The 13,688-nt window shown below is 53.9% G+C and overlaps 1 protein-coding gene and 1 long non-coding RNA gene across 5 annotated transcripts in view; one reads left to right on the top strand and one right to left on the bottom strand.

The window, feature by feature from the left end:
* KIF21B (kinesin family member 21B) overlaps positions 1-4,588 on the top strand; it is a 50,166-nt gene extending 45,578 nt beyond the window's left edge. For all 4 annotated transcript variants that reach the window (XM_043569114.1, XM_043569116.1, XM_043569113.1 and 1 more), the window contains 2 exons: positions 434-2,878; positions 3,142-4,588. In XM_043569114.1, the coding sequence (XP_043425049.1) occupies positions 434-488 (55 nt within the window). In that variant the 3' untranslated portion in view covers positions 489-2,878; positions 3,142-4,588. The remainder of the gene's footprint in view (positions 1-433; positions 2,879-3,141) is intronic.
* A 3,586-nt stretch (positions 4,589-8,174) lies between these two features.
* Positions 8,175-9,921, bottom strand: LOC122476454. The gene is made up of 2 exons (XR_006295494.1): positions 9,806-9,921; positions 8,175-8,458 (listed from the first exon to the last, which is right to left on the bottom strand). It is a non-coding gene; the product is annotated as an uncharacterized LOC122476454 (long non-coding RNA).
* Between the last annotated feature and the right edge of the window lie 3,767 nt (positions 9,922-13,688).

The following is a 13,688-nucleotide window of genomic DNA, read 5'->3' as shown; positions in this document are numbered from 1 at the left end:
ATGAGATTATTTTACTCCTCCTCCCTACTCTCCCTTCACGCCCTGCCTGGCCTGGAGTGAATGCCCTGCCTGCCCCTCTTCCTCCCACCCTCCTCTTCCGAGCATGACCAGTGGGACAGACCCCCAGGAGAGGGGTGCCAGGTGGCAGCAGACAGAGGGGGGAGCAGCCAGGCCTGGACAAAACAAAACAACACAACACCAACGAAAACCCATGATGAGAATTCTGTTGGGGACGTTGAGAGCACAGGCCCTCTCCCTCTGCCCAGCAGCCACCCCTCCACCCCTGCAGTCTGCCCTCATCCTAAACAATGCTTGCCCTTTGGCCCCAGCCACATTTGGGGAGTTTGGGGAATCTGGCTCATCCTTTGCTTTGGGGGTAGCCAGCCAGGCCCCCTTCGATCGCTGACCAGTCCCTCTCTGTCCTCCACCCCAGTGACCTGACGGTGAAGTTCTGGAGTGTTCGGCGGTTACCCGGTGGCCCACCCTAGGAGCACACAACAGTCCTCACCCTGGCTGTCTTTCAGAGGATGGCCCCCAGACCCTCGGCCCCCGGCAGCCTGGACAGCACAGAAGGGAAGCTGTGGCCTGACGGGGCCAACTGCCCTAGGGACAGAGGGTGTGGGCATCGGGTGTTGCCCCTCTCCTGTTATCCTTCCCCTCCCTTGACCTTCCTATGGGATACTATTCCCCCAGCCCCTGCCTCTTGGGGAGAGAGGGAGGTTGGGGGGGAATTTAAGCTGTGAAGCCAAAGGGCATTTTCCCTCTCATTTCTCTCCCTGCAGCCCCTCAGGCTCCCCTTGCCCTCCCTCTGGCCACATTTTCTCCTGCTGAGCTGGCCATGCCCTTCCTCAAGCCTCTGGCCCAGTGGTGGGGCCCCGTAGGGGAGGTGAAGCGTCTCCAGCCCCTGCTGCGCCCCCTCCGATGAACAGGCCTCCCCCTACCTCCCCTAATGCAGCCTCTGGAGCCACCGCACCTGCCTCTGAGCCCAAAATGATAGTCCTCAGGTAACCATGGAAACCAGGTGGAGGCAGCTGGGCCCTGCGGCTGACCCTTAGCCCCTTGGCCACCAACAGCCATTCCCAGATGACCCCAGCGATTCCTTGGGGTTCCTTTCCAACGGGGCCAAGGTTAGAGCTGCTAGAAAAAATTCCTTTGGGGAGATAGTCAGAAATACTTCAGCTATTTAATTTATTTTATTTTTATTTTTATTTTTTGCTGTTGCCTCCTGGAAACTGACTTGAAGTTTCTCCCCACATGTTCTTTCCCTCTGCTCTTGGGGGTCGGGACTCCCAAAGGGAATCCGCCCTACCAGCCCCTCCAGGACCACCTCCTCTGTTTGCTTTGCAGCTCGGGCCTGTCCCCAACATTGCCCCCAGGGACCATTCTAGTGCACCCCTGACCTCTAGGCCGCCTGATGCTTCAGTGCCTTCCTCCACCCCGGGGCCTGGCACCCATGCTGGGCAGCCTTACACCAGCCATGCCCGCGGCACCACATGTGTCTTTTCACTCGCGGGGTCTCATGCCCGCTGCCCCCCAAAGGCGGGGGAGCTCCGCCCCACAGCCCAGGGCCAGGGGTCCCCCGTTCCCAATGTCCCGTGTAGGCCACGTAGGAAGCAGCTCAGAGGATTGTGTCTACCAGGAAGTGGCTTGGATGGTGAGGATGGCCCAGCCCCTTCCCCAGCTCACCTGTATTTTCACCCCAACTGGGCAGGGAGTCCTTCCAGCCTCTTTCTCTCTGGCTATTCAAGAGGGACATTTTCAAGCCTTAAAGCTGGCATGGGGCAAGAGGTCCTCCCCTTTAGATTAGCAGCGAAGAGGGGAATTCCTAGTTTCTTTTTGCCTTGGGGCTGTGGAGTCAAGGCTCCAAGGATGTGGTTAAATCCGTGTTCCCGCGCCCCCTGTTGGGGCAGTTCTGAATTTACAGGACTGGGCCTTGGAAGGAGTTGCAGGACATCCCTCCATTCCTGGGCCCCAACCCGTCCACAGTGTTTTTCCAGTGCTTAACTGGTCTTGTGCTTCCTGTCCTCAGTGAGGGGGCCAGGAGCCCCCACTCTGTTCTGAGATATGCAGTGACTTTTAGACTTCCCAGAGGTAGCTCTGTGTTTGTCCTCTGTGCCTCTCCCTATTTGCCCAGGGGATCGGAGCCCTCTCTGTGTGGTCCCCGGCGTGGGAGTGTGCCGGTGCACTGGGCAGAGGAGGCGGTCTTAGCTGTGAAAGGGAAAAACACCTGTGGGGGCCTGAGTCCCCAGCCCAGCCTCTGCCCTGTTCAGAGCTGCCCCCAGGACTAAGAAGGCTGTCCTGCTGTTAGTGGCCCCTGCTGGACACGCTGGTGGAGTCTGGGTCAGCTGAAGCACATACCCTTGAGTACTGGCCTCCCGGAGGAGCCGGGGACAGTCTGTCTTCAATGGCCGGAAATCCCTCCTCCTCCAGTCGTCACAGGGGTGCCCGGCAGCTCCCTCAGCCACTTGGAAGTAAGCACCTCTCCCCCTCCCCAGCCCTCTCTCCACCCGATCCGAAAGCTTCAACCTTGCAACCTGTAAGAAAGAATCTGTCTGCATGACTGTTTACAAACTGTAGAAACACAAAAGACTGCACTGTCCCCATGGGCCAGGGAGGCCCCAGCCTGGGGCGACTGTACTGTAGCTGCAAGGCCCGTTCTTGCGCCAGATACGACCTTACGGCCTGCGAGAGGTGCTCAGCGTCGTTGCCCGTTTCCTGCTGTTTCTGATGGCTCAGCTACCTCATGGCGGGCTGGCTCTGCTGTCCTGGCGAGTATCACTGATTCGAAACTTGAAGTCCCCCGGGAGCCCTGAGCCCTTCCAAAAGCTGTGCTCCAAGAGCATTGGAGTCTCTGCCTACTCCTTCAGGGATGTCCAAGGTACATAGTCAGGGGGCAGGCCCCCAACATCCTAAAGGTTGGAAGCACAAAACGGTTGTGATTTGAGCACAATAGCAAGGCTTGTGGCAGGTGGCCTGGGCAGACCCGAGTCCGGGAGGCTCACCCCAGCTTGGTTCTGTCCAAAGGTAGACTGGGTATGTCTGTGTCTGGAGGGGCCTGCTCTCAGACCAGGCCTCGGCCCATGGCTTGTCCTGACTCTGGGCTCATCATACTGCTTCTTACTTTTCTTTGCCCATCTGCAGCCCTGAGTCTGGGCCAACGCCAGCCCAGCCACATCAGAATGCGTAGCTCCCTCACTCGACCCCACACCCCAGATCTTTAAACGTCTGAGCCCGGACTGGGTGCCAACCCTATTGAGCCTAAGGAGCCCAGAGCCACAGTGCCTGTCATGTAGGCCGAGCCCCCTCGAATGCTTTTGAAGCTGACCGCCTTGTGGGCCTTCTCCGCACAGTCCTGCGCCGGGCTCTGTTCTCAGTATTAACCAGTTCGGTGTTTGCTTTCGTCTGAGTGGCCGATTCGTCCACGACAGCCAGAATTCCCCAGGGGAGCCCCTGCAGCTGCCCTTGGAGATTGCCAAGGAAGAGGAAAGGCGCACCCAAACCTTTGACGTGGTCACGGCGCCACCTTCAGCCCCTTGGGAGGGGACACGTGTGGATCTGGGAGTGGTCTCCGTGCCCACCCACCATCACTACAGCATCAACCGAGGACAACCCTTGGTTGTCTGGCCCTGCTGCCCGCCTGGGGCGGTGTCGCTTGGGCAGAGGGCAGCTTTAAAGCACAAAACCACCGTAGGGAAGACTGTTGCTGGGACTTTCTCACGCCACCCAGTGTGGTGGAGACGCAGGCAGGCCGCTGCTGTGAAGTCAGAAACGCCCTGCTCTCTTCCATCACGTGGACAATGCCGACTCTTGGGGGCATCCTCGGACGCAGCCTGGGCTGGGTGCAGGCACAGCCCCTGGCCTCTTCAGCACCTGCCTGTGCCCGATGTGTTCACCATCGTGTTTGTCTGGACAGGGCCTGCCCTGCAAGAGCAGTGAGTCTCTTCCCGCCAAGTGGCCCAAATCTGTGGCATCTGTCCGCTTGCCATCCCAAACAGGAAACTGCTTACTGCTCTCTTAGCTTAGCACAGCCTCCTGGCCCGGCCTCAGGAGCCAGGGCTTGGCCACTGGCCCCACAGGCCTCCCTGGGCCTGGCCTTCCTCTCCTGGCTCCCAGATCCCTCACTGCCCTCTTATGTGCGAGGACAGAGTCTACAAGGAAAGTTCTGTTTTCTGTGGCATATTTGTTCTATCCCCCACCCCCTACCCATCCCCGGCACTCAGATGAGCTCCCAACACTTACCGTACCCCAGTCCAATTTTTTGAACCCTTGTCCCGAGAGCTTTGCAGGGAAGTGGGAACGACTCCAAGAAGAGCCAAGGGTCAGAGAAGACCCCTGAAGTGAATCAGGGCCCTGCCCTGCCCACCAGCTCTTTTCTAGTGATCACCCCCTGCCCAGGCTGCAGGGTTTCATTTGGCTCCGGCCCTCCTCGCTATGTGGCTAGCACAAGATGTATATATGTTTTGTACCTCTGCAGACGACTGTACATAGTGTATGAAAGTTATTTAAGCCTCATGCTGTACATTTCTGTTCCCAGACTGGATGTGTGTGTTCAAAGAAGTTGTCCTCAATAAAACCCAAATGACCATCATCTGTCGTGATGTGGCCGCCCGCTTTTAGCTGGCGGCCCTTCTCTGGGGTGGGAGGTTGGTGCTAGGCAGGTGGGGCAGGCCTCTGGGTGAGAATTCCTGGGCTGTGAGTGTGGGGCTTAATTAAAAAACGGTGTTGAGAGTGTTGCATTGCCTGCAGACTCCGTATGTTGTCTCCTGGGATGGGCACATTAGCTGCAAAGGGGGCACCAGCATTTAATGAGCACCCGCTGTACTCCAGGCACTATTTCGGGCATTTTTCCTTAGATCTTCGCTCCCCTGGGTGACAGGTAGTGTTCTCATTTTCTGAAATGGGAAAGTTTCCGAGAGGAAGTGACTTGTCCAGGATCTGAGCTAGGAAAGACAGCGCCGGGATTGGAACCCAGACCTTCCCGACCACAGCACCCGTTTTCCTTTCACGCACGCATCGAGTGCCTTTCCTAGAGCCTGGAGGCTGCCGTGTGTGACACATACAAGACATCTTTCCTTCCCTTGCCCCTTACGAAGGGAAGACAAACATTCAAAGCTCGTATAAGAAAACAGCTCCACGGTGGTCTTGATTTTTGTTTCTAGATCAGTGCTTTTCAATTTTTAAAAACTAATATTCCCTTTTTTTCCTAAGGCCCTAAAATCCTGCCTCTGCCTGTTAGCCTCATTACTTTCAACATAAAAAGAAGTGTGAGACGATGCCAAGCAAACCTGTGATGGGCTCTTCCCCCCGGGAGATGCAGGGTCGCTGCTGTGCACCCGAGATACTCGCGTGCTTATAACTCCATGTATTCGCCCGTTACCACTGATTTTCAGGAGCCCAGGGCCCTCATATAATTTTAGATTGCGCTTCACTTGCTAAAATTATATGGCACCGGTGGCCCTATGTTCGCTGTGTGTGCAATTATCCAGTTTGCCAGGCTCAGTTCTCAAGAAAATATTTTTAATGCAAGTTTTATTGAGATATAGTTCCCACACCATAAAACTCACCCTCTTTTCTGTTTGAGGCTAATGATTTTATTCTGGTTACTTCCATATTCCCTGTCAGTGCCTCGCGGCGACAGGTGCCAAACAGGCCTTGAACGAGTGGGTGAGCCAGTGAACGAAGGAAGGGCAGAAGTGGCATATTTGGGAGCGCTGAGTTATGGAGTGTCATGAAATACCTTCCCCGAAGTTTTCCTTTGCTTAACGGTCACCTTCCCTTTCGATAACCACAGATCATGCCACCAACTCCTGGAGATTCTGGCCCATCCCCTGGGCATGGTGGCCTCTGGGGGACGATCTGCATCTTCGTCACCAGCCAAGACTATTCTGAAAGCTTTACTTTCTGAGTCTTGCATTGTGAAGACAATAGGGTCTCTCTCTGCTGTGTTTTCCAAATATAAAACCGAGTTTGTCCTGTCAACCTACACAGTCCGTGCTGCTTATCTAGACCTATGGCTGTTGACAGGTGATCCAGCCGGTGAGTTCTGTGGGTCCGTGGGAGGCAGAAGTTATCGTGGGTTGGAGGTGGGAGGCTCCCTGAGGGGGGGGGGGGAGATCCACCCAAGAGGCTCCTGGTCCTCAGAAGGGTCTTGGCAAGCAAAAGGGGACCCCGAACCACAGAGGGGGACCCAGGTGGGCAGAGTTGCCCCGATTTCCCAAGGCCGTCCAGAAGGCACAGGAGCCTGGCCACCCTGGGAAGCAAGGGTAGCTTCTAAGGATGGTTGTTTTTGGCCGGCTGACCAAGCCTTCCCCATGCCACCCTCCCTGCCCCACCCTCCCACCTGGTCTTGTCCCACCCTTGCTCCCCACAGGCCCTTCTTTTACAGAAGATCCCACCCTATGGGACAGAGCCCACTGTTGACTGTGGGAGGTGACGATTGGGTGTGGCCAGCTGCAAGCCTGGGGGGTGTGGGTGAAACCAGAAAATGGAGGCCCAGGAGCTGCTCAACTTGTCAGGAGCAGGGCCCCGGAACAGACTCCAACTGGTTCTACCTTGTGACTGTGCCGCTCCCCTCACCCTGCAGAGGCTTTGCCTCCAAAGGTGGTTTTTTCAAACTCAGGTCACCCTGTGTCTTGAAGATGCCAAAGCACTTAGGGGTAGGGAGGCAGGAACACCAGGTGAAGGGACATTGTTCTTTTATTCTTTTAATGTGGGATTTGGTTCCCTCCCCCGCCAAACTGTAACAGTAATATCTGCTTATTATAGAAAATTTGGAAAGGAGAGTGTGAAGCAGAGAAATACTATTTAGGATGTAATAGCACTTCTCAGAATTTGATAGGAGCCATTCATTGTCAGGCCTGGTGGCATCATCAAAGAGGGTTTTTTCCAACGCTCTCGATTTACAGATGAGAGGGACGGAGGCCCAGAGAAGCCAACAGAGTTGGCCCCAATGCTACCAGGACAGAGATGGCCTGATGGACTTCCATTACTTACCCCATGTGGTCTCTTCCCATCGTGCCTGTTAACTTGGCTTGACCAACGTGAGGGGGTGACTTGGGGAGGCGGGGGCATCAGAACAGTCCCTGAAGTGGGTCCCATACAGACACACTTGACCCGATTGTGCTTCGGAGGTCAGGGAAGGGAACGTGAGTGTACCACTGTCTTGTGCTATTCTCTGCTCACCTCCGTCTATAAAAGGTGCAGCTGATAAGGCCCCCAGCATCAGCCGGCGGCTGCTGATGTGAGAACCAGAGACCAGGCCAAGGGTAGTACGTGACTTTCCTGGGGGCTTGGGTGCAGGTGACAGTAGCTGAGCACTGCAGGACGAGAGCATAGGAATCTGCTTCACTGTGGCCCGAGCTCCTTTCGAGTCAGAGCAGGTATGGCCAAGGGGGAGCCCACATTTTAGGACATTGGGTTACTGTCCTTGTGCCCAGAGCTTTGGGACCCGGCTGACTGAAGGTCAGGCGCAACAGGTGACGCCTGGCTCAGAGGTGGGAGTGGGCAATGGGGGGTTGGAGGTGGCATGGGAGCATCCAATGACCCTGTGTAAACCTAAAGATAAACTCCAGGGACTGTGAGACGGCGCTGGGTTAAGACGGACTCTAACAGGAGCCCCGGGAGATCGCGCTCACCCAGTTCAGCCCTGGGAGCCGGAGGAGGAGACATCCGGCTCTTTGCACAAATGGTGGCGGAGCTTCTGAGAGCCGGTCCTGAGTGTTGTCACCTGGGCTGTGGTTTGGGCTGCGCAAGGGGGCAGCCCCACTGGTGTTTTTATAGAGCCGCCCTGTTCCTGATGGGTAGTCTCCAAACTCTCTGATCTCCGGGGATATTTTATGAGCTGACTAATGCCCTTTAATAAATCACTGCCCTGCTTAAACCTGCCAGAGTGGACCCTGTGGCCTGCCGCCGGGAACCCTGCCCGGTGCAGCCGGAGCCTAGAATACCTCACGTGTCCCAGTATCACTTTCCTCCCACTTTGTAGTTCAGGCTGATGTTACAGGAACATCCCACGCTCCGGCCTCCGATCGCCGGGCTACGTGGGAGAGGGGCAGGAGGGGTGGGGCTGGGAGAGGCCAGCCTGCACCAGGTGTTCAGGCCGAGGAGACAGCTCACAATGAAGGGCTCTGCCCCCAGAGAACCAACTGGAAAGGCCAGGAAACACTCCACAGAAATTCATGCGTCTTCCTTTTATTACAGAGGTCCTGCAGGGACACACACCCACTTCTAGGACAGGGCTCAGGAGCCTGGCTCCACTGTCACCGTTGTTACAGTCTCGATTGCCCTGGCCGGGACCCTAGGACGCAGGCTCAGGAGTAGGTCTTTCGTGGCCTCCTGCTGCAGAAGCAAGAGGTAGGGGGGTTGACCAGCAGCTTCTCCTTGGCTTCCAGGATGTAGAGGGTCTGAGCGGCGAGGCAGCTGACCATGGAGTCGGGGTCTTCCCGCATGTACTTTAGGGCTGTAACACGGAGACCGCGAAGGTGCTTGGAAAAAGTAATGCCGTGGGGCTGGACACAAGGTCTGGGCCCGGCCAGTGGGCTCACCAGGACGGCCGTGCAGAGAGGGGCAGCACAGGGGGATGGGAACCGGCAGGTTTTAAAATCCGAGAATTCCTGCTGGGAGGGAGTCCACACTGCTCAGTCACAAGCAGGATGCCATGCCCGCCCCGGGCTCAGGGAGCCGACCGCTTCTTGTCCTGCATCCACAACCAACCTATTTGGCCCCCTCCGCCACCCCCTCCTGCCCAGCTGTGCTGTTCTCTTTTCCAGAGAGTACCTCTGAGTGAAGTCCTCTGACTTCAAAGGACTTCGGGCAGTACCAGGGAACCCAGCGGTGGATGAGATATGGGACTCGAGAGAAACAAGGCAGAGGAAAAGAGAAGAGCATGGGGTGGGGGGGGGGGGTCATGTCTCAGAGGGATGGGTGGAGAATACGTGGACCATAACTGGAGCGGTCCTGGGGGCTCCACAAGGGAGGGGCTGGAAACCCCTACATCCCCCAAGTGAGAAAATCATCATCATCCAATGATGGCTGTTTTTATCAAGAGTTGAAGGACCTGGGGCACCTGGGTGGCTCAGTGGGTCAAGCGTCCAGCTCTTGATTTCAGTTCAGGCCATGATCGGGCCCCGAGTTAGCTTCTGCACTGACAGCATGGAGCCTGCTTGGGATTCTCTCTCTCCCCCTCTCTCTGCCCTTCTGCCCTGCTTGCCTGTCTCTCTCTCTCAAAATAAATAAACATAAAGAAGGAGAAGGAGAAGGAGAAGGAGAAGGAGAAGGAGAAGGAGAAGAAGAAGAAATGAAAGAGTTCAAGGAACTGTCCTGGCTGATGAATGGCCTGGAGTTCAATGCAGGTGCGGGTCAGTGAGTGGACATGAAGAGGAGGACGACTCTGGCCAATGCCCCAAAGCTAAACGCCGTTAAGATGAACCTACCTCGGGGGCGCCTGGGTGGTTTCAGTTGGTTAAGCGTCTGGCTTCAGCTCAGGTCATGATCTCATGGTTTGTGGGTTCGTGAGTTCGAGCCCCACATCGGGCTCTGTGCTGACAGCTCAGAGCCTGGAGCCTGCTTTGGATTCTGTGTCTCCCTCTCTCTCTGCCCCTCCCCCTCTCAGGCTCTGTCTCCTTCTCTCTCTCAAAAATGAATGAGCATCTAAAAAAAATTTTTTTTAAAGATGAGCCTACCTCTTCATTCTTTCCAGTGATACTTTTCATGAACTATCTGCCCATTCTACCTCATTTCTGAGACTTCCCCACCAACACCACTACCCTTAAAAGATTCAAGAAATAGCAAGCGGATTGCTACTCACCTGTATATACTTCCTCAATTTCATTGGCCTCTTCCGCACCCAGGGTTTGGATGATCTGGCCTACAGGGGCACACACAGCACCTCAGGGGCCCCACAAAGACCCACAGGACCCTGGCTGCACCTGCTCTTTTGTCCCTTCCCAAAACGCACACTTCCTTTGGTCTATATTTCCCTCCCCCTAACTGGCCTTGCCTGGACTTTTTCCGCAAGTAGAAATTACTTCCCCTTCTTCTGTCATCAGCGAACTGAGCTGGGGCAGGGGGAGGGTATCCCTCTGCACTGAAGACGCCTGTCCTTGGGGTGACACGAAGCAGTCCTCACCAGTCTCTGAGTTTGGTAACAGAGCAGCACCCACACCCTGACGTCCCGCCCCTTGGGAGCTTTGCTGGCCTGGCCTGGCCTGCCAGGACCTGGCCTGTTTCACTGGGAAAGGTCCTCAGGCTGTTTGAAGGAACTAGGACAAGGACACGGGAAGTGGTACCTGCAAATCGTACAGCTGTCTGGCGAATGGGGGCCTGCGGGCTCTTGAAGAGAGCCAAGCACTGCTTCAGAAACCAGAGGGCTCTGTTTCCCTCCTGCTTCAGCTGTAAGAACAGGAACTGCGGTAAGTAAGGAACTCATGGCCAGGTCTTCTGCCTGCCCCTCCCCCGCCCCGCCAATCTGGAGACATCTTCTCCGCGCCAAAGCCCATCACGGCATTCTAGCGGTGCCTGGATGGTTCAGAGCGTGCAACTCTTGATCTTGGGGTCATGAGTTTGAGCCTCCCGTTGGGTATAGAGATTACTTTCAAAACATAAATAAATTATATTTTAAAAAATTCTACATCTCCGTCCCCTCCCACCCCAGCTCCTGAAGTCTCGTTTCTTCTCTGAAGCCTTCCTGGATTGATACGGGGATCACTTTCCCTGTGGGAGGCGTGAAACCTGAATAGATTTACCCCAGTCTTTTGCTTGCGCATTTTTTTTTTCTCCTACTCCCAACCATAGAGGATTGAACTCAGTTGTTGCAATATTGTTTATTTACGGCTTGGCTTAAAATCTGCAATCTCACCCTCTTCCACGTTAAGCTGCAACAGAAACAATCATGTAACAAAAACCTTTCTGTTTAAACACAGCCTAGCAGGGCCACATATAATTAAGTGTTTTAAGACCTTCCCCTGCCTAGGCATGCAGCTACTTCTGCCTGCATCCAGACTCTCTCCCTTGAAGGTTCTGGGGGATGGACGTGTCCTGTCTTTTGCAAAGGCCACCAACGGTAACCCCATCCCCTGTGTGTCCTTCCTAGCGACTCTTCTCCTCCCCGTTTGCACTGGAGCCCCAGTTCTTAAATGGGAGGCTCTATCCATGGTGTGTGAGACTTTTTTGGTAAAAAAACAAAAACAAAAACAAAAAAACTTTTCTTCAAATAAAAATCCTAACTGGAAACCTAATATTCCGACCCAGCAGAAGAGGGCCTGTTCTGGTCCAAGGTGGTGTGGGCGGAGCCCCACCCACTTCTCGTCTTCCCCGGGTTCGAAGTTACCCTGAGAAACCCTTGGGTTCTCTGTGTGCTGGTCTCCGTCTACCCTCCCACTGATCGAGGTCTGGCTCCCATGGTCCCAATCCAACAGGCACATCCAGTCTCTATCTCCCTGGACTTGTGCTATTTGTCACTACACTGTTAACCACTCACTGCTTCCTGAAACTATCTCCTTCCTAAGTGACCACCACCCTCCTCTCCTAGCCTGGTTTCCTTTCCTAGTCTCCTGCATGGGATCCTTGGAATTGATGCTTCCTGGGATCCCACTATTGAACCATATGCTTCTCCCTCTATGCTATTTCCCTAGATGGGTGCAGCCAGGCTCGTGGTTGCAGCTCCCATCTACAATTCAGCTGTGTGCTCAGTGTCCCCAAATCTGTATCTTTAGCACAGCTCTGTTCTCCAAGCCTCCGCGGTTCAGTGAGCGCATCTACTTCCAGTGGGACAGATCTCACAAGCTCTACAAACTCAACACGTGCCAAATCAAGCGACTCTCATCTTCGCCTCCACACCTGCTCTTCCCTCTGTATTCCTGACCTCAGTCCATGACACCAGCATCTGCTCGAGTCAGAAACCCAAGAGGTGACCTTTACCTTCACACACTCCACATCAGATAGCTCTCCAGCACCGGCCACTCACTCCATGTCTTTCTCTTCATGACCTCATCTTCTCTCCCTGGACCCTCTCAACTACAGACCCCAATCCTGTCCCTTGTGAACTTATCCTCCAATCTGCAACCAGGTGGTCTGTCTAAAACACGCAGCTATCTAACCATGTTATCCCCTTGCTTAGAGCAGTTCAGTGGCTCCCCATTGCCTACAGCACCAAATCCTGTTCCTTATTGTGCCCAAACCCTCACTACATGGTACAGCCCCGACTCCTGCTTCCTGCTTCCCATACCAAGCCCGCACACTGCCAGTTCATGAGCTAAATCCAGCTTGCAGATTTTTTCTGTCTTTTGCTCCACACAATGTTTTAAACATTGCAAATTATTTGCCAATAAAATGTAGTAAATATCACCTAAAGTCAGGACTTTCTGCTTGTCTTAAGAAAGTGGAAAATCTAGCAACACTCAACTCACTCTATGTCATAGAATCAATTAGTTGGTTCTCAACCCTCTCAAATGGGGACTGTACTATCCCCAGGGGAATTCAGAACTTGGGGGGGGTGTTTTTGGTTGTCAAAATGATGAAAGGGGGTACACTAATTTCCAATTCCCCACTGCTTATTTGTATCAAAGATCTGTTTCTAATTATCTGTGCCTAAAACCCAACCCTGTCTTTTATATAAACGCAATATTTTTTCACAGTTCAGATACACACCGGATTTCCCAGGGATGCACCTACAATATGAAGCAAAGAAAGACTATACTTCATTGCATGTAGATCTTCACCAAACATTGTCCCTCTCTTTGAAAGTCATGTCACCAATGACAGCACTTCTTATGGCATTCGAGTCCCCAGCACAACAGTCCGGTACCATTCTGCATTTGTAATAGGTCAAGTCACAGAGGTTCCACACGGAGGGACAAGGAGGCAACTCTTCATCGTGTCTTCCGGGGGAGTGAGGCCCAGACACTTACATATACTATTTATGTTCCATTCCATTGCTCGACCTTATGTTGTGTTATATCCTATCATGTCATGTAGTCACATCATTTATGTTATATTGTGTTCCATATGTACACATTATTTCATTTAAAATTACTTTCTCCATTGGAGTTAGGGCGTTATATTGATTTTGGAAATCCATATAGGTAGACGGTATCACCTATGAACTTCGTTTTAGGATAGCAAGGGAGGCGTTACTGAGTACGTACTAGAACAAGGCTGTGCGGTGTCTGACCATTCTACAAGGCACTGCCTTTGCTGGACCCCAGGACCTTCGATTCTCCTCCAGGCCCACCCAGTCGGCTTCCCTCATTAATGTTCCCTGCACAGCCTTGTCGGCCTTTGAGTTTTCTGCCCCTGCTCTCATTATTCCAAGTCCCTGATAGCCGCCCCACAGACCAGGCTCCTCTAACCTTATTTCCCAGGATCAAATTATATAAGGTGACATATGCAAACTCCCTGGAACAGAGTGAGTGCTTTGCTCCACATCCCTGTGTATGGCAGCACTTTGGCCCGCACTACTGATTGCTTCTCTTTGCCTAAGTGAGATCCTGCTTTCCATTTCCCCCTCTTCCCAGATGACACCTCCTCCAGGAAGCCTTCAACTCCCAGACTGGGCCGGGCACCCCTCCTTTGTACTGTGAAGTACCTTCCTCTCTTTTAGCCCTCACCACTGAAATCGTCCAGTGGTGTGCCTAGCTCCCCAACTTCGATAAGGAGCAATGGGAGGAGGGCAGGAACCAGGTTTAGGTGCT

Source organism: Prionailurus bengalensis, chromosome E4 (assembly GCF_016509475.1).
Source record: "Prionailurus bengalensis isolate Pbe53 chromosome E4, Fcat_Pben_1.1_paternal_pri, whole genome shotgun sequence".
Classification (NCBI taxonomy): domain Eukaryota; kingdom Metazoa; phylum Chordata; class Mammalia; order Carnivora; family Felidae; genus Prionailurus; species Prionailurus bengalensis.
The sequence above is the reverse complement of the archived record's forward strand: the minus strand, read 5'-3'. Positions and strand labels throughout refer to the sequence as shown.